Raw genomic sequence first — 21336 nt, 5'->3', positions numbered from 1 at the left:
GATTTAACAAGGGTGCTCTCTCTCTCTCTCTCTCCAGCTCTTTTTAGACTATGCATTGGTAAGATCTTAGATTTTATTAATAGGATGGCAAGCATGCATGTGGATGGCGGTCCTCATCACCAATTAGGCTGAGGGATTGCAAAGAAGCACCACCCCCCCCCCCCCCCCCCCTCTGCCGTAAGCACTCCAAACCTTTGTGACTAGATGGAGCTCCTTGTAAATCTTGGTAAGACCAAGTTGATGATCTACAATACTTGAACACCTTGAGTGTTTTGGGCACATTTGCCAGTACCAAGCACCAAGAGTTGGCTCTTTAGCACTTTATTGAGGCCCACAACCATGTGATTTAGGTGAGGAGGATTGGAGGAGAATAGAGAGATTAAAGGTGATGAATGCTTGTCCTTGTAGACTTTGGTGCAACCCCATTGATGTTTAAGGCTCTCTTCCAAATAGTTAACTACATACATCATATCCTAAAGATTACTTGTAGAGCAAGGGCAAGAGTCGGGCTTGGTACTCCTGTGTCTCCCATTAATTTTACTGACAAAGCCTCCAGATAAACCATCTCCCCTTCTCGGCATAGCTTGGATGCCCTGCTTCTAGACCTCACCAAGCTGCAACAGATCTCATTCAGCTACACACTAGTAGGACCTAGCTATTCCCCATAGTGCTTCCCACGAACCTTCACTTCTACAGGCAGCACTTCCTCAGGGTTTCTCTTCATTGATTAACCCTAATATCTCAGTCGACACATGTCAGATGCCACATATAGTGATTGGCCAATTCAGAATAACTTCACATTGGCTCCAGATAGAGGCAAGGGGGTTAGAAGGCACCCATGGGGAAGAACAATTATGCAGAGCATGTACAACAGGAAGACAAAGACAAAGAGCACTATCTGATCGGATGTCCCGTGTATTCTGAATACAAGGTCAATTCCATTGCCTCTTCTGAGAGAGTTTTCCTTTACTTGCTTTTGAGAGAGTTTCGATCCTCTTGCTCTGAGTCATAGATTTTAAGACCATAGATGTTTCGGACTTGCTACGTCACCACTGAAACCTTGAGCTCACTCATGGGACCAAGAGCAGCAGCAAGATCTGACTCAGACTTCTAGCACAAATTTCCATGAACAATCACACTGACAGGCAGGGGCACCCATTCACAACAGTGCCAGAGGAATCATAAGGAGTCAGATTCGCGACAGTCCCCCCAACACACACAAGGGGCCACCATAGACAGATTACAGCAGCTAGCGTTCCCGTCCACAGGGGACCTCAGGTGCCATCATTGCGACAGCTCCAGATTTGGGAAATCCTCCAGCAGCACAGGGGTACTTCGCTGCATGATGGAAAGAGATCATGACACACGACTCCACCATCAGGATGGCTTTGAGGCCTTTCGTGAATGCAGGAGCCGGCATAGTGTGCTCCATATTTTGTTCTGCTTGAGAGTGTCTTGTTTAGTTAGGAGTTGAGACTTTCCGTCTCTCATGGATTACACTGGACTCATAGACTTTTGGGCCTTTTGTAGACCCTGCAGACCTGTCTCTCTCTCTGTCTCTCTCTCTCTGAATGTTCTACTATTACATAGCTCAAACGCATGGTAGCATTGTTACCATGACCATGACGCATCTTCGTGGCCTTTGTTTTAAGTCCCAAAACTTTGTGTGATACCTTTTTCTCCTACAACATGCACGTGCATGTCAACTTCCATTGAAGCCATACCTGGCTGCTTCTGAGCACATCTTTTAAACTGCTGGATTGTATTGCCGTCATCCTACATGTCAGCAGCAATACAGATATTCGACATCAGCATATACCCAGAAGCATTACAAGGATTCAAGTAAATAACTTCATCGAAGCAACACCTTGCTAGCTTCACATTGTTGTATGTTTTGCAGCTAGTAAGTAAAGATCGCCATACAAGTGCGTCAGGAAAGTTCACCACAGTCATTAGTAGGTCCTTTGCATCATTCAACCTTCCAGCACGAGCAAAAAGGTCAACCATGCAGCTGTAGTGCTCATTACTTGGCACAATCCCATGATCTTCTACTAAAGATTGAAAGTACCGACAACCTTCCTCCAGCAGACCTGCATGACTGCAGGCAGCAAGAATACTGGTGAAAATAACGTCACCTGGCTTCAATCCTTGCTGCTGCATGTCTTCCAAGCACAGTTGGATATGTATGAAGTTTCCCTTTGAAGCATAGCCCGCAATCAAAGCACCCCACGATGCTGCATCACAGCTTGATAGTCTGTCAAGCACTCTATGTGCATCCTCTAGGCTTCCACATTTTGCATACATATCAATGAGGTTTCTCCCTAAAACCACATCTGACTCAAGCTTACTTTCAAGTATGGCCGCGTGAATCCAATTCCCCCACTCTAAAGCCCCCAAGATGCCACATGCTTTTACACTGCATATAAGGGCCACTTTGTCTGGCCTTAAGCCTTCCTTTTGCATTGCTGTGAAAAGCTCGAATGCAGCAAGGCCATCATTCCAATTAAGATATCCCACCATCATTGTTCCCCATGATACTAGATCCCGACTGGGAAGGTCATCAAACACTGCGCGTGCATCTTCAATGCTCCCACACTTCACATACATATCAACAAGGGTACTTGCAACCATCATATCTAGGAAAAGTTTGCTTTGAAGAATGTGAACATGTATCAGCCTGCCGTGCTCTACACTTCTAATAATGCCGCATGCTTTCAGAGCACCCAAATAAATGACTTGGTTTGCTGGCAACCCTTCCTGTTGCATTTTTGCAAAGAGGTCAAGAGCAGGAAGACCATGCCCTTGCACTACAAATCCAGTAATCAATGCACCCCATGACACCGTATCTTTCACATTAATCTCATCAAACACTCTTTCTGCCTCCTCTAAGCTCCCACATTTCGCATACATGTCAACAAGAGTATTACCAACTGCTGAATCGGAGTTGATTTCACTCTTGATTACCTCAATATGTAGCAGCCTGCCCTGATCTAAGGCTCCTATGCTGCTACATGCCTTTAATACCGAGAGAAATGTGGCTTTGCCTGGCTTTATGCCTTCCTGCTGCATTCTCTCAAAAAGTTCAAGAGCAGCATAACCACATCCATGCTGAGCATACCCAGAAATTATTGCTCCCCATGACACCAGATCTCGGTATATTAACTTATCAAAAACTTTGCGTGCATCCTCGAGTCTTCCACATTTCGCATACAAGTCAACCGTGCTACTGCCTAATATAACATCTGTATCAAATCCACATCTGATGGTCAGGTCATGTAAGAGCTGACCCTGCCCAATTGCACCCAAGCCAGCACATGCTTTTAAAGCAGATGAGTACGCAACTTTGCCTGGTTGCACACCTGCCTGTTGCATTTGCCTAAAAAACTCAAGGGCAGGTTCACCATGCCCATGTTGGGCATACCCGACAATGATTGCTCCCCAGGACACCACATCTCGAGTTGGCAGATTATCAAAGACTTTCCGAGCATCCTCTAAGCTACCACATTTGGAGTACATATCCACAAGGGTGCTTCCGACAACGCAGTCAAATTCAAGTCCACTTTTTATAATTTCAACATGTACTAACTTACCTTTGCTTATGGCCCCTATGCTGCTACATGCTTTTACAGCACATAAGTATGTGACTCTGCTGGGCTTCACTCCCTCTTCTTTCATTGATTCAAAAAGTTTGAGAGTACTAATAGCATACCCATGGGCAGCATATCCTGTAAGAATTGCACCCCAGGATACAACAGTCCGGTAGGACAGCTTATCGAACACACTGCGGGCGTCGTCCAAATCTCCGCATTTGGCATACATGTTAACAAGGGTATTCCCTATGATTGTAGATGACTCATGATGGCCTATTAAAATCTGGTCATGTATATGCCTGCCCTGCCATACGGCACCAATGTTGCTGCAAACTTTTAAGACACATAGAAACGTAACTGTATCTGGCTTAATGCCCTCTACCTTCATCTTATGATATATTTGAAGAGCTTCCTGAGCTTCTCCTAGCTTTGCATGGGCTGACATGACTGCATTCCATGTAAAGACACTAGGATTTGAAACTTTCTGGAAAACTTCATTTGCTTCCTGCAAACTGCCACATACTGCAAATAGGCGGATCAATTGATCGCTCAATACTGTGACTGAATAAAGACCACTGCTATTCATAAGGGAATGCACTCGCCTAACAGCCCTCAAATCTTTATTTTTGCTGCATCCCTCGAGAAGGCGGTAGATGTCATCCCTTGATATAGACATGCCACGTTGGTTCATGTATTCCACAGCCTCAATCGCCTCATCCAGCTGTTGCTTTTCACAAGGTTTCTTTGGCTCTGTAACCGGTCCCCCACCATAAGCTGCTATCCTTAGAAGAGGTCATTGGAAGTGATGCGCCCACGCAGCAAAACAAGACCACAATCATATCAGTTATATGTTCATTGGTGGAATTTGTTATACATTGCTTGCATGGTATGTGGTAGATTACCTGACAGAACAGCAATTCCAACTGCTAGGATTGTCAAAAGGAGGGCAATGAAACTTAGCGCAGCCACAATTTACCTTAGCTTGTATAAAAGACAGGGAAGCCCCCTTTCTCTTTGGTGTAAAAATGTCCATAAGGCTCCGTTTCCCCTGTGTCACATGCCCCTCATTAGCTGATGGCAACACCGTAACCCTAACCCTAAATCATACAAAAACATCATTTCCCATGTTTCAAAAACCCATCAGCAAAGGTAAAATCCCATGTAAACCCTTCATTGGCTGAGGTAAAAACCTAATCCCGACATATGTTAGCGCATACACATCACTAGCTGCATTGAAGATACTAACGTTAAACCATCACTCGCACATATTCATAGTCCGCTGGAGCAAGCCCCAGCCTTAACCCATCATTAGCGCATACTAATCATTAGCTGAGTCAAAACCCTGACCCCTATTCATCACTAGTATATTCCCATCTTCAGCTGGGACAAAACTCCATACCCATCATCAGCTGGGTCAAAACCCTGATCATTGCCCATCATATTAGCACACGGCCAACAAAACTTTACTCTGAGGCAAAACCCTATCCCTACAATGTAAACATCATCAATTCAGGCATAAAACCGGACCAACCCTAAATCACACTACAGAGAACGTCGTTAACATGGCATGAAAAGACAGCAAACTCACGGAATCAAACCTGTCGTCCGGCCACTTCAGCAAGTCCACAAAGTAATTAAGCCACAGGAAGTATCTCCTCTTCATTGCTATCAATCGCCTCATTTTGAGATCAAAAGACAGAGGAGAATTCCTAAAGCTTCGATTGGCAGAACAACTGCTCGGGAGATGCAATAGGTGCAAAAGCAACTCTGATAGCAGTACTACAACAAAAACTCTCGTACTGTCGCTGAAGGCCTGCCTTATTTTGCAAAAGCTTTCCCTCTCTGAGTGTGAAGGTGGTTTCACAACTGGAGCGGACAATTTTTGTGAGATGGGCGCCCAATAGCTAAGTTTGACTTCATATTATGTAGCGCGTTGCCCTACTGTGAGGGAGGTCTAAGGGTAGCTTCACTCGACAAGTGTGGCATATAATTTTTGTGAGGTGGACACACCCAAATAGCAAACTTTGACTTCGCGGAGATCCTATCATCTGAAAAACGAAAGCTGCCCCCAAGAGTTGATGCAACACTGGCTTGCACCTCCTACTAGAAGACTCGGCTAGACAGCAATGCAAAAGGCACTATTTTTCCATGGATGTGTGAGCAAGCTCTTTCTCACTCTCTCTTATCACACACTAAGCTGGTGCTCTTGATCTCACACAAGGGAAGTGAGCTTGGTGGAGGGAGCTTTTGCGAGCAACTCTTCTTTCTTAAAAATGTGGACATTCTCTCTCCATTCTCATTAGAGAAATTGTTATTTATACATCACTTGTAAGCGACAGAGCACCCAAACTTGGGCGACCATTGTGTAAATCTTTGAACTAGTGCATCCTATGCTAGTACTGTACATGTGAACACTTAGCTCAATCATATGTTGTTTATATCATGTGTGGCTCATTTGGGTAGTGAAAATATTCATTAAGTGCAAAAAACCGCTTGAGCAGACAAAATTACGAAGTTGCCCAAATGAATTGATTAGTTGGAGCCGATCACACGTAAATACTCTGACCGCTCCAATAAAAATCTCAGTGGGGGTCACCAGAGTCATTTGCCTAGTTAACTAAGGAATTGGTTAACATCTCCCCCTGCCTAAAGTAGGTCTATCCTCAGACCTATGCAGTAAAATGCAAAGTCAAAATGGGGTGGTACATTTGTCGGTGAAGATTAGTTTGGGACATGATGTTGGTGTCCACATTAGTGTTGTTAAAGTGCATCATAAACCGAAGATGCAACTAATATTATTGCATTATGTTTGCCAACTTCCAGGGTTGGAACATTTTAGAAGCAGTTACTATGACGACGTTACATATTGTAATGATGGGGAAAAGAGAAAGAGAAGATTGCACTCATAATGGAGTACCACATGCACTCAAGATGGAGTACCACATGCACAGACGCATGAAGCTCCAAGAAATATCAATTCATTGATAAAAGTATGTTGGTAAAAGTATGGCCCCCTAGTTACAATATTCACTTATATACTTGCCCACCATTTCACACTCATTAATGTTGGAGCTCCAACTTGCCCAGCCATACCTATGACCATGGGCTCTCTTTGAGTCTAATTGCAAGCCCCTTTCATTACAAACCATCCCCACCCAAAGGTTTCGTCCTCGAAACCATGTATGGAGCAATGTATGGGTTGTTTGGAATCTTCTTGACTTCCCTCGTGAATGCGGAAGTACATTTGTTGCATCTCCAAAAGTGCCTCACACAAAAGAACTCCACATAGAGCTGTCCACTTATTTGATGTACATATGGACTGCTCTCTATGATATCCATAAGCCACGGAGTCTTGTTGAGTGCTGATTGATGAGTGGTGAAGTACACCAATGACCATGGTTGTCCATATACAGTAAATTTAGAGCAATGGTATCCTTCATATCATCATCCCATTCTATGTATATAGCTGTCCAAGACACCATACGGCTGTACTTATTCCATGAAGAATCAAGCATAAGGCAATAGGTGACCACACCAAGTACCCATCAATAAGGTTGACTTCCAAAGATGCTCGATTCAAAAGGAAACCCTTCCGCTTCCAATGGCAATGCATAGTATCCACCCGAGTCAAATGGAAATCCATCCGCTTTAAGTGGCAATGCATGTTGTCCACTCGGATCATATGGAAATCCCTCCTCTTCAAGTGGCAATGCATGCTGTCTACCCGGATTATATGGAAATGAATCCACATCAAGCATCTTTCCATGTATACTGGGATCAAATGGGTATGAAACATCATGATTGGAAGTGTCATCACCAACCAATGATCCACCATCAAGATCCACCCATGAATCACTTTCATAAACCAAATCATTATCATCATCATTACCCAAAGCATTTTCCTCATAAGTGTCATCATAAGGATCAATCACAATCAACCACATTATTACTTTCATCCACACCATCATTTTGTGAATCCACATCATGTGCCACATCTTCATGGTCGGTAACCACAAATCCTTCATGTAATGCAACACCATGAAGATCTTCATAAGAGTTGTCTCCTTCATCAAGAAAAGTCTCATTGCATTCATCCTTATCTATACAATTCTTCCCAAAAAGAAGAAATCCATGTATTTGCTCTTCATCTTTCCCATCAACACTTGCATCTTCATGGCTGTCCCACTGGTTCATTTTCAGCCATCCATACATGCATCGAAGCCACTTGACACAAATCATTATTTAGCATCGCCTTCATCACTTGAAGTGTCCCAATAGCAATGGCTTCCAATAAGAGATGTGGACTGAAGTGAACTCCTAGTAGAAATCCCATGTATAGACGGGGTGGGTAGGCTTGTAGAAGAGCACCACTAACAACATGATCTCATTAAGAGCAATGTCATCGTCAATATCATGATGCATTGGACCACTTGCATGCCTAATTTTTGGATAAATCCACCAATGATCTCCTTCTCCTCAATGTTAGGCACAAAGAAGGAAAGGTACCAATATACCTTGGCATACCTAGGCAATGAATCCACATGTAATAATGGCATGCATTTCTCCCTAAAGCTCCATTGCTCTTGAGTAGCCACAAAGTTTTGTACCACTTCATAGGCCAAATTTGCCCAATCCTATTTGTACTCATGCATAACTTGCAGCCACCATTGTCTAGCTTTGCTTCCAAATTTGCATGTCACTTGCTTCACTTTTTTGTCTTCCTCATTACATGGAAATGCACAAAAGTAGGCATCCCAATTGCGAATCCATTCCTTGAGCTGTATACAAGTGACTCCTTCCCCATCAAAAGAGAGCAAAGCTTCTACAAATGATTCACCGTGCTTGAACCATAAGCTTCCAATAGAAGTAGAAATCATATGATCCACAAATTCATCCTTTGTCATCACAGACTTTGGTAACTTGGAATGTATGACCTCATCATATAACCATGCATATCTATGTTTGTTATCTTCATTGGAAATTATGGCTATTTCCTTTTGTTTTGACTCCATCAAATCTTGCCTATGCTTTTCCTCCTTTCCATAGGACTTTGACAATGGTGAATCAACATGAGAAACATCTTTTGATTTCTCTTGAAGTACTGTCTTCATACTTTGAGTGTACCCATTGGAAGTTCCCACCTTAATTTCAACCTTTCCATGCTGATTAAGCTCACAAGATGATGGATCTGGAAGTGATCTTTGTGGTTGTGACCAGCCTCTTGTCCTATCAAGGGAAGTATCAATCTTTTTCACACCCCTTTGCACTTTATTTACCCCATCACCAAGCTTCTTGAAGCCCTCATTCATAGCATTGGACATTTGCTCCATGAGAACATTGCTTTACCCGCCCGCAAATGCTCACTGTTTTGCAAATAAATATCCCTTTGTGCATCCTTCATAGCTTCGGTGATAGTAACCTTTAGTATATCCAAAGTAATGTGCTTTAAAGAAACTTGTGCACTTCCATTTGTGTGCCCTGACATACTCTCATTCACCATGTAATCACTTATGTCATGTAAAGGCATTCCCTCTTGTTTACGGTCACCCATAGTACCAAATTAGGGTTTTTGGTGCTACGATGGAATTGAAAGATCAAAGACTTGCCACGTCCGTCTCGATGAGAAGAACACTTCTATCACCCTGGATCACCACTTCGAACACCCCAATACCTCTTTGTTTTGACTTTTTGCTGAAAGTCAACTATGAGAGTTGACCATCCATACGATCACGGAATTAAAAACTATTTGGCTCATTGGGAAACTCTTGAATAGTGTTCTCAAGCTATCTAAACACCTTCAATTCAGCCCACACCATTTTTTATTGAATTAGGGTTTTCAGCTTGACAAAAATGTCCACTTAGCATGCACTCATGCTTTCCCCAATTCATCCAAAGTAGCTCCATCACATCAATCACCACAAAACAACATCCACATAGCATCCAAAATCATGTGATTCACAAAACCACAATTCACTAATTTGCATCACTTCAGCCTCATTGCCTTTACTCCATGGCCCTCATCAATGCACCAATCAAGCAATCATATGGCAAGTAGACTCCAATTGGTTCAATGACACCAAGGGAGTGATGTTTGCTTAATGCTTAAGCAAAGCAAGAGCTCATATGATGCATTCCCAAATTCCTTCAATGATAGATGTAATGGCTATGCAAGAGCTTCAAAGCCTCATGAGCATTGCCATCATTGATATAACGGCTATGCAGCAAGAGCTTCAAAGTCTCATGAGCATTCCCATCATTGCAATTAACATGCAATAGGCAAACTAATGGCATTCCAAACATTTAAAATGCAGCCATAATTATCCCCTATATCACTTGTAATGAGGCTTCTTAACAATGGCAGTCAAGCATATGAAATGTACCCTTACTCCATGATTTTTCTTGATGTTGAAGCTTGATGCTTGAAATGACTTGGAATCTTGTAAGTTTTAAGGAAATGGTTCAAGAACTCCAATTTGCAGCTTTAAGAACTGTCCTCTTCACAGCATCTCCCCACGGTCATGTGCATAAAAAACGCAGCTATTGACTTGCTTAAGCCAACAAGCTTTGCTTGCTCCATGGCTAAAATCTCACCAAAAAACGCGTTGATACTTGACTGTGGGAATCGCAGCAATGACGTTCTTCTTCATGCCCTCATGCGCTGGAAATCGCAGTTCTCTTTATGCCCCTTTGTTGCCAAGCTTAATGCTGGAGATTACACCCTCTTTATTACCAAGGTTAATGCTAAGCTTAATGGAGCGGACTGGAGTCCAAATTGTGAAGAGTTTCTACAGTAGATTCAAGGCCAGCCGCCATCATTACCAGCTTAATGCTGGAGATTACACCCTCCTTATTACCAAGGTTAATGCTAAGCTTAATGGAGCGGACTGGAGTCCAAATTGTGAAGAGTTTCTACAGTAGATTCAAGGCCAGCCGCCATCATTACCAGCAGGTGAGTCCTCCATCTCGGCTTTTGTCCATACTGCCATTTTGGCAAGACTCGCGAACTCCAAGCATGGACTCGGTAGTTTCCAGCCCTACTGCGCAGACCTCTGAGACACAGACCAGGATTTGTGAATTTCCAGTATGCTTCGTTCTAAAGTAATCATTTCTGATCTGCACGGTTTTGATGACCACGCAGGATGCCTACATGGCTGCTGCAAGGCTTTGATGACCACGAAGGAAACCTGCACGTTGAAGGATACCTACACGGCTGCACGGCTTTGATGACCATGAAGGGAAACCTGCACGTTGAAGGATACCTGCACGACTGCACGGCTTTGATGATCACGAAGGGAGCCTGCACATTGAAGGAAACCTGCACGGGTCCCCCTCGAACTCCACAGAGTGTGTGAAGCGCTCCTCCTTGGTGAACAGGAAGCAAATGGTCTCACATCCTTTCTTTCTCCAGTACACCCAACGCATTCTTGCTGCAAAATCGTCTCTATCATGTCGAAGTCGTCTGGAATTGATTGCAAACCACTTGCAACGTAGCCATAGCTCATGAACTTCAGTGCATGTCAAACGGCACCCCAAATCGCCAAGAATCATGCACCTTAAGCACCAAGAATCGTTGAGATGACTGCCATGATTGTGCACGGGTCATATAGCTTCCAATAGTTGAAATCCCAGTATCAATCATTGAAATTTTGCTCCATCTTGACAGTCAGCAGCATTCCCTTGTTCCTAACATTTGCCATGCTTAATCACACATTACTAAGCTCATTTAAAAGCTCCTAAAAAGCTTCATCAAAACCCTAAGAAAATGATGATCAATGGCAAGAAAAGAAAGCTCTATTACCCTCAGAAATCAGACATGTAGAGATGAAGGGGTTAATCAAAAACGTTTTGTAGGCAAAATTAATCAAAATTACCACTAATTTTCTCCCAATTTTGATCCCCCTTTCAAATTTTGGGGTGGCCACCTCAGAAATTGGTCCTCAGTCAGTCAACCGATGACCCCAAAACTTTATCCAAATAAAAAATTCAAGATGATCCAAGGATTCCACACTCCCCATACTCCATTTCTTGATCAAGAACTCAATCAAAATTAAGAAAATCAAGAAAATTCTCAAGAAAATCAAGAAAATACAGAAATTTTTAGAAATCATGGATTAAAGACAAGGCTCTGTAATGATGGGAAAAAGAGAAAGATAAGATTGCACTCATAATGGAGTACCACATGCACTCAAGATGGAGTACCACATGCACTCAAGGGAGTACCACCATAGCCAAGAAGCATGAAGCTCCAAGAAATATCAATTCATTGATAAAAGTAAGTTACAATATTCACTTATATACTTACCCACCATTTCACACTCATTAATGTTGGGCCTCCATACTTGCCCGGCCATACCTATGACCATGGGCTCTCTTTGAGTCTAATTCTAAGCCCCCTTCATTACACATATGTCTAGAGTAATGCATCTGCATGGGTTAAAATGTGTAAAGAGTTCCTAATGCAAGCATTTGAATAATGCAAGTGCTTATATATTTCACATGAGAAAAACAACATGCTATGTAAGAGAAACATTTGACAAGGTAATCCAGGCAACAGGTCGTACCTTGGGTCAGTCTTCTACTACCACTCGATGGTTTCTTATGTTGAGGCTTCTACCCTAGAAAGTGTGCATTGTGTGTGAGTGTAGAAGCTATAGTAACACAATTTTGTTTTTATATTGTGCGTGGAAAATAATCACAAAAAGTGTAGTGCAGGACTCGATGTAAGACTATGCCTTTGACCAAAGGATCACAGGAGATTTTAAACTCTTATGCCAATTCCTAGATTGGCAACCTTCTAGTATGCAATGCATGAAATAGGACTATGCCCTATGTTTAGAAAATCATTAGTGACTCTGTCCACAAAAACTTTGTTTTTTGGGTATATATGCATGTGTTGTGTGAGGAAAAGACTATGCCCCAGTCCTACTAGACTACTGGCGACTCACTTTGACTCTTATGGTGACCCTTTTTAGGTATGGCAACTCTACTAGACTAATGCATAAATGTAGTAGAGGATACTGACTAGTGTAGGTGTCTGATGTCCAAAGATTTTTATATCTTCTGGAATTCCATAAAAGGAGTCCAAATTTTTGTATCTACCATGGTCTCAAAGTCCACAATCATATGTCCTAGTAAGAATCTAGCCTTGTGAAAATAATATCTGTATAGTCAAAGACCAGTTCTCTCTCTCCCCACTTTTGTGCCTCTTCATGGTGTGTCAATCAAGTGACGATGCACAGAATTAACCTAACTATAGCTACAAAGGCAAGGTCGAGAATGTGGCATCAAGAATAATATTTCTCCCTTAAACTCTTCCTCATATTGTGTATTGTTGTTAATGTAGAAGGGCGAGACTTATGAAAATTAAAAATGCAATGAAGATTTCTATCCCTCCTTCCTTTAAAAATTGCTTTGGTCCATCTTCTAGGATATGACATGTAAGAAGGGTTAATTCAAAGGCTTCTAGAAATTTGCAATATAGGCCCTTGCATACTACTCTTTGGTAAAATATAGTTATCTCCATTCTAGTTACACACCAGCCCAATCTTCAAGTAGCTTTTCTGTGTAACACCTTTGCACATTGTACCCACCCTTGTCAACTTCTAGATGTTGACATTTCCATAGAAAATTCTATCATGAATGCCGCCACCTACACATTTTAAAGATTTTCCACATGAGGGTTTCTAAGAGGTGTTTGCTTGGATATTGATTGCCATAGATCCCAAGCCTTCCATTTGCATTGCTCCACATATTCTTTTTGCACTAGTGATGGGAGGACAAGCTAACTAAGCTTCATGTTTCACACCTTTTATGTGGGTATAATTGCTCCAACTGTTGGATCAGATGTGGAAATTTGCATGAGAGACTCATACAATAGATGTGGTCTAAGCCACAGATTGCCTACCTCCAAGTAGGTTGGTCATGCATTTTCTCAAATATGTTTGACTTGGAGAACAACTCTTGAATATTTTCAAGTGCCACTTGTTGCTCCTTGAAGAGTGCATACTTTACAGGTTCTACCTCAATTCTAAAACCTCCCTGAGATTGACTTGGTAGTTCCTCTTTAAATTGTATCTCTTTTTTCTCCAAGGGTCTTCTTCTAGAAAGTCATAGTTGGTATGCCTACCTTGACCTAGCACATTTAGCACTAGTTGTAACCATTATGTGTTTATCCGCGTTGTTGAGTTGGTGACATAAGGAAGACTACTAATCCCTCATTTGGATGGCTCAAGTAAGTGAGTGTTAACCCATTTTGGGGTTAACAAAAGCACTCTCTATTACATATAGGAGTCTCATGAAAAGGCACTATAAAAGTTGTAAATATTATGAGAAAAGCTAGCCATAACCAAGCTTACTAATTAGTTTCTAAGTTTTGGGTGCCCAAACGTGAATGAGGGCCACAGGTATATAAGACATTTTCTCACAATCCTCATTTGTGTTAAATTAGCTCTTGTTATGTCCTTGCTCTTGCTCTTGTGTGTGCGTGCGTGCGTGCGTGCGTGCGTGTGTGTGTGTGTGTGTGTGTGTGTGTGTGAGAGAGAGAGAGAGAGAGAGAGAGAGAGAGAGAGAGAAAGAGAGAGAGAGAGAGTTAAGAGGAGGTACTTGCTTTTCTCCTAGTACATATGCCTCTTTATGCTTTGTGAGAGAGAGTGTAAAGCGTGAGAGAGGTGTGTCGTTGTTGCAAGGAGGTGTAGCAAACCTTTTGTTGATAGCAAGAGGGAGAGCCACAACAGTTGTTGTCTACTTCCATGAATGAGAGAGAGTTCTTGAAGGGTTAGAAACAGGTGTGTGTGAGAGAGTGTAAAGCGTGAGAGAGGTGTGTCGTTGTTGCAAGGAGGTGTAGCAAACCTTTTGTTGATAGCAAGAGGGAGAGCCACAACAGTTGTTGTCTACTTCCATGAATGAGAGAGAGTTCTTGAAGGGTTAGAAACGGGCCATAACATTTCTGGCACCGCTGTCAAGAGGGATTTTCTTCCTCCTTAGAGCACTCAACTCCTTACTTGCATGTTGAAAAATCTACATTTTTGAGTGAAGATAGGAATGGATAAGGCTGTTGTTTTGCAGAATGATGAACAGCATGGTAAACATTTGATTTTTGGTTATTTTTTGTTAAGGGATTGGGTTACGAGTACCTAGGAAGCCTGGAGGGAGGCAAACCCATCATTTTATTGTTGTTTTTTGTGTTTTCAGCATTTTTGCTTGCCTTGGAGTTTTTCATGACATGAAAAACCAAAGAAATTCACACTACAAAAAAGTCCCAAAAAATTGCACCGTGATTTTAGGGATTACTTTGCCAAAAATAAAAATTCTTATCCTCTTATCTTGAAAAAACTTTAGTGTGAAAAACCAGAGTTTTTCACTGTTGTGGCTCTCTTGAGTTTGTCACTGTGACTATCTTGAGTTTTTCACGCGTGGTGACTATCTCCTAGGTATTCATGCCGTTAATTTTTTAAGAAAATCACATCAAAATAATTTTACCTATTGAGGTTGTTAAGGTGACTACATGTTCTAGATTGACTATTAAGGTTGTTAAGGTGACTACATGTTCTAGATTGACTATTAAGGTTCATTGGGAAAGAAATTACACTCAAAATATCAAGTCCATTTGACATGAAAAACCAGAGTTTTTCATGATCGTGATTATCTTGAGTTTTTAACACATGACTATCTCCTAAATATTCATGCCATGATTATCTTTTGAATTAGCTCAATTGTGGATGGTGCTTAGTCTAATAAACTTTGGGAGCAGTCAGGCCATTTTATCACCTTGAATTTAAAGGGTGAGTAAACTATTTAGACGTGAAAAGCAGAGTTGTGAATAAGTCACCCCTTGGTTAACTAGAGGCTCATAATAAAACCATTAGTGAAGAATCCATGGAAGAAGCTCAAATGATTAATGAGCAAGTAGAGGAGAGGGTTGCTAGCTCCCTAACAACATCCAATGGTCTTTTAAACATTGCCAAAGCGCTATTTGATTTTTGCAGTCTTATACAGATTAAGGGGCTCACTCAACCAATGTGAGGGTCTCATAATGGGCAATATTCAAAGGTTACCAACAAAAAGAGAAGTTGTGTAAGTAGAACCTTCCTTGAATATGTTTGTATAGAGGTAAACATATACCCGTCCTAATGAGCAAATCTCTCTTTTACACCTAGGATTAAGAGAGACATGGAAGGCATTGCAAGGACTGGAAAGACCTTTTTCCCAACAAGTGAGGAGATGGAGGTAGAAATAAAATTTAGAGAGGCCCAGAAGCAAATGCAAATCCTAAATAAAAGGAAATAAGAACTAGATGCAAGAAAGGCCTTATCTAAAGAGAGAAACCTTAAAATAATGCAGTCTCTAGAGCGAGACACCTAGGAAAGAGGTAGAATAGAGGCTCCAGCATAAGCCCAAGCCCTTGCACAAGATTTGGCATAGGGGATACCACCCTTCGAATCAATCTGGGAAGATCCAAAATGAGAGTGAGAAATAACCACCCTTCCTGGGTTAGTAGGACCTAACCCAACAAAGGAGGAAAAACCTATGGAGAACAATGAAGTAATTTTAGGATGCACATGCACATGAACATGAGGGATAGGCCTAGGCACTTGGGTTTTAGGGCACATTTACACATGTGAGGGAATCAGGTAGATAGGACTTGGAGCTATAAAAGGCACCAGTTCTAGGATTATTATAACTTTTGACATATTATACATTTTGACCTTTTGATATATTATACATTGTTACCTTTGTTGAAGCTCATGGCCCAAGGTTTCATACCTGATTCATGGTAGACTTTCCATGTTTAGGTGGCTACTCTCTATGATGAGTAAACATGTATATACTCCATGTATATACTCTCTATAATGAGTAAACATGTATATACTCAATGTATAATGAGTGCAACTTTCTTATCTCTCACTAGATCCCTTCGTTGCATTAGTATCAAAGCTCTTGCTTAGATCTTTGTCTAGGGAGTGATTAGTGTTTGGATTAGGTTTTACATAGTTCTTCATATTTGCTTTGATATATATATATATTTTGGGAAAAATATCCTTCTATTAGTTAATAAATGACAGCCACAAAGGGCTAGATACAACCATGAAGGGCTCGATATAAACTACGAAGGGCTAGATATAAACTTGCCTCATGTATGGGGCAAGAATCACATGATCATAAGGGGAAGAGACACCTCCTCGGGTTGGCCGCACTATGAAGGCTATCTCATATAGGGGGAGGGGGGGAACAACCACACAAGTGGTCTGTAATGCCAAGTGGGGTCATCACCTTTATCTGTGAGAAAAGGGCCAGGCTTCTAGAGCCTCAAGAAAGCTTCCCGCCGCTTCCACATGCAATCAAAACCTCCTTGTAATTTCCCCCCTTGACCGCCGCGCAGAGGGTATGAACGATGTCGAGCCAAATGCTTCTGATGGACTCAGTAGGTGGAGTATGGATACTCTGTATGGCCTCACTGCATCTAGCTCCCCAAATGTGCCAGGCTACAATGCCTACTACAAATCTCCCATCTTTGGCATGAGCCTGGTCGCTAATGATCTGTAGTAGGCAGGGCCATGATTGGTACTACGAAAATACAATGGTGAGAGACCTGAAGGGCTAGCCCTCCCCCATCCTCCTCATAAGCCCTACCCACCACAGCCTATGTGGGCCCAAGCGACAGTTCCCCATGTAATGATCTAGGTCGAGGCCCCGTCCATAGTGAAGATGCGGAGAATCCACTAACAAATTTGTTGAGCCTTTGGGCAATCCCAAAGACAATGTCGTTGAGACTCCTGAGGGTGGCTGCACCACGAGCAAGCTGCTAGCCGACCTCCAACTGCGAGAGCCAAGTGCTGACTGCCAAGCTTCTGTGTGCCATCAACCAAATAAAGAGGGTGATCTTTCTAGGCCAGTAACTGTCCCAAAGCCTCTTCTAAAAATCTAAAAGGAAACAGTGTGAGAGGCCCTGTGATTGCCAATGCGTTGCCTACCTGTTTTGTCGAGGTGCCATCAATGTCTGAAATTTGAATCCTATGGCCTAGCCGCATCGTATATGTAAAGAAGAGGGCATCCAGAGTCTCCTCCCAATCGGTGGGGTCATGCCAAGTCCACTCTCCTGGGTCTCAATGTAGGTGCATGAGAGGTCGGCACTCCCATATCCATAGCCACCAGAATCTCTACTGGCCACCTCCTATGCCTGAAAACCAATCACCTCACCCTTTGTAAGGTGCAGCCATTGAAATCCTAAGGGAAGCTCGCATCTCTCTAATCTACCATGGGATCCAATAGAAAAAGTGAGTAGACCACTGCCCTCATCTGCTCCGTGGACCACCATGAGAATATCATGTTTGGTAAACACACCTAGCCACACTGGGTGGGGGGTCGGGTCTAGGATAGGAGTCAACCACTCATGAGGGATAGCTGAGTTGACGTCAATGTAGATCTTGTCTCTACCCCGGACCCCTGTTAAGCCTCTCTCCTGTGCCTCCGAGGGCAATTTCCTGTGTGCGATCCAATCTCCAAGGGACCTAGTTGGTCCTATGCTCAAGGTGCCCCATGATACATGCAGTCAGGCCCCCAACATGTGTGGCCACTGGGTAAACGGATTAGGGGGTTCCAAACCAAGGGCTGCCGAAGCCGCTCCTTTGAGGCTATCGCCGAAGTTATCTACCTAAGGGCCGCCTTAGGGCCCAAGCTTACTAGCTACAAATCTGTCCTTAAAAGCTAGGACTAAAGCCACAGGCCTGCATCTTTGTGAAAATCCACTTGGTACTCTACGGCCAAGGGCCGCCTAGACTTGGGGTGCGGGCTAAAATCCAAGCTAAAAGGAAGTCCTTCCAGGGCTCACCACTAGGACGGAGTCCTCTAATGATCAGCTTGGCTAGTAGGGTGTAGCTCTGAATAGTAGGGTATTTACTTTAATATTTATTAAGAGTGGATTAGCAATGAGATTAGTATTAGTTATTTTTGGATACATGCTAATTATAATTTTTTAAAACCCTAATCTATACTATTTCTTAATTATCTTCTTAATTAGAGTTTCTTTTACCATAATCTTTAATTAAACCTTAATCTCATCACTTTTTAAGCCCTAATTTTTACATAGTATTACAAGAAACCATAGAACCATCATTTTCTCACAAAATCTTGAGGGATTTTTTTATTTGAGTGAGAGATCTATTAGCATTTCCTATTCTATTGCAAATCTTGGTTTAAAGAAAAGATCAAGTGCTTGGAGGATCTTGGAGTGTTGATTGCAAATCTTAATCAAGAAAGTGTGCAGAGTAAAGTTCTTGTGCAAAATCAACCCAAAAACATTAGAGTGCAAGAATTGAATCAACCCACATCATTGGAGTGCAAGAATCTTTCATCCTTTCTACAGTTCTTGTTGATTTTCTTGCAAAAAAGCATGGAAAGGTTGCACAAAGGGTAAAATTGTTGGGAGAGCAAATAATTTATACAAAGATTAAGCAAGTTTAGGATTTAATCAAGGTGATTAGTGGTAAAATATGTAAAGTTTAATGATTCAGTGTTATCTAAGCAATTTCTTAATCAAGAAAGTGATTAAACAACATTGTTAGTGCTAATTAATGTGATTAGTGTTAATATTGGTCATATCTAGACCTTTTCTCTTCATTGTAATGTTACAAAAAGTGGATTAACATAGAGTAATGGAAGATTAAGGCTTAACACCATCACAACAATAGCAGTTACATTTGCACAACCCTCATTGGTGGTTGGGTGTCGAGCCCATCCCTCTTGGTGCAAGCACCAATGCACAACTGGTACTCGAGGTTCTTTTTCAATAACAATTTGGAAAATAAAACCAAAGCATGGAAAAGAAAACTTATATCAAAAGTTTATGAGCCAAAAAAAACAAACGACAAAGTGCACCTCAAGATGGAGCTGAAACCCGACCTTAGAACCTGCAAAATGTAGCTTTAAAGCTTGTGAAACCCCAATGAAAGGTAGCTTTGTGATGGTTGGATGATGCATGATCATGATCCCGGTGTTGTTGATGTGTATGGCTACATGGCAGATGATAAGCATGTTTTTTGCTCATGGTTGGGTAGCATTCGGTGAGTCATGGCATGATAGGATTGGGTCCTTGGAAGACATGTGTGGTGCAATGCTTACATATATGTCGCTATCGCATTGGTGTTTACATGGGCCTTGATAGTTTATATGACTTGTCCCATGTGAGTTAGATCATGTGGACATGATCTTGAGGGCATGCATGGCACTAAGCATCATGGGTCATGATACACCTATTATGTCTATTGATTCTCATTTGCCTAGACCAATCTATCCATTATACTATGATAATGGTGCATCACATACACATGCATAAGATTATATTGATACACGTGCACTTGGTGATATTGTCACACATGCACATGATGATGATGTATGTCGTATTGATGTGTTTGAGCTAGATTATGTGGACATGATCTCCAAGACATGCATGGCAGTGAGCATCATAGAGAGACATTTGTCTTTAGATGAATTATATATGATTATGTGATATGTCATTCAGATGCACATCATGGTTTTAGCCAAATGCACATCATGGTTTTAGCCTACATGGTGATTCATTTGTGCCAAAACCATCTGACATTCTGGCCATGAGTTATGGGTTTATTTGGTGGATACCTTGGATGCTGAATTCACATTATGGTCATGAGAATGGGCTTGTGAGCTTTCCCTTTGACCCAAGAGCTATTGTTCTATATGGGCTCTTACTTACTTCCACCATTCATGAGGGCCATTACACATTGGTTTCAGGGATCCATGACATATATTATGGTTATCCATTTGCCGTGGGATACATGGTTAGCCTTATCATCGACATTAATGCCCTATGTCTTCTATTTTGACCTAGGTGGTTAGATAGTCATTGGCTTGGATTTTCCATGGCGGCTTGGATTTCACTTTGATCAAGGCGGTTGCATGGTTAACCTCATCTTCGGTGACGATACACTTCTATCCTTCCTATTCTACCTTGGATGCTATCCGACTTATATAAATTGATATGGTTTTTGAACTTTGGGCAATACCATACGGTCACATTATGGCCCATAGGTTGGATTTTGACTTTTGTACATAGCCTCTTTTGTATATGTTGTTTGTGCATGACTACCCTTTGATTTTGAGGATGAAATCATTCTAGGAGGGGATGGTTTGTAATGCAATAATTTTAGGATGTACATGCACATGGGGCATGGGCATAGGCACATGGGGCTTAGGGATATTTACACATGTGGGCAGGACTAGTGGAGGTAAAGTTACATCAACGAGAACCCTATACATTCCCCATGCATAACCTTGTCCTTGTGTTTATGGCAGTCCAAAATTCCGAGTAAGTTGGACTAGTGGTGCTAGTAAAGCTAAAGTTGAGCTATAGTTGGTCTAGCTACTACGATGGGACTTGCATTATGGTTGAGTGCCTTATATGCACATCGATGTATTGTGGTTCCCCAAGAATCTATAATATGCACAATAGAGTAGTGGTATGGGCTGCACATGAGGGCACTCTGTGCTCATGTGATTTTGTCTACACATCGAACATCAAACTAGCTCTCTCTTGGGGTAGAGATGTACATTGTTTGGAACTCCTTTAACTTGACCTTTTGGAGGATAGTCGAGGTCAATTCATCAACCATCATCATGTTATTTACCTACCTTTTCCTAGTGTTTGAGTCATGCCAACTTGACACTTGACTTGGGTTGCCGCAACCAAAGAGTGAGTCTTATTCTCTTCATGTTG

At 41.9% G+C, this 21336-nt stretch overlaps 1 protein-coding gene across 10 annotated transcripts; it reads right to left on the bottom strand.

Moving 5' to 3' along the window:
- Positions 1-383: 383 nt before the first annotated feature.
- On the bottom strand, positions 384-5462 carry LOC147619889 (pentatricopeptide repeat-containing protein At2g39620-like). Of its 10 annotated transcripts, none has more exons than XM_086825730.1 (4): positions 5179-5462; positions 4493-4638; positions 1868-4372; positions 384-1776 (listed from the first exon to the last, which is right to left on the bottom strand). In XM_086825730.1, exons 1-4 carry the CDS (start codon positions 5269-5271, stop codon positions 1683-1685), a joined length of 2838 nt encoding a protein of 945 aa, XP_086681856.1. In that variant the 5' UTR covers positions 5272-5462; the 3' UTR covers positions 384-1682. The 10 variants fall into 10 exon arrangements, with proteins under 10 accessions (XP_086681856.1, XP_086681858.1, XP_086681857.1 ...); XM_086825732.1 differs by having other exon boundaries at positions 5189-5462; XM_086825731.1 differs by having other exon boundaries at positions 4567-4638; positions 5189-5462.
- Between the last annotated feature and the right edge of the window lie 15874 nt (positions 5463-21336).

The sequence above is a fragment of the Cibotium barometz genome, chromosome 32, assembly GCF_041138505.1.
Source record: "Cibotium barometz isolate CiBa-2024 chromosome 32, ASM4113850v1, whole genome shotgun sequence".
NCBI classification, from domain to species: Eukaryota; Viridiplantae; Streptophyta; class Polypodiopsida; order Cyatheales; family Cibotiaceae; genus Cibotium; species Cibotium barometz.
The sequence above is the reverse complement of the archived record's forward strand: the minus strand, read 5'-3'. Positions and strand labels throughout refer to the sequence as shown.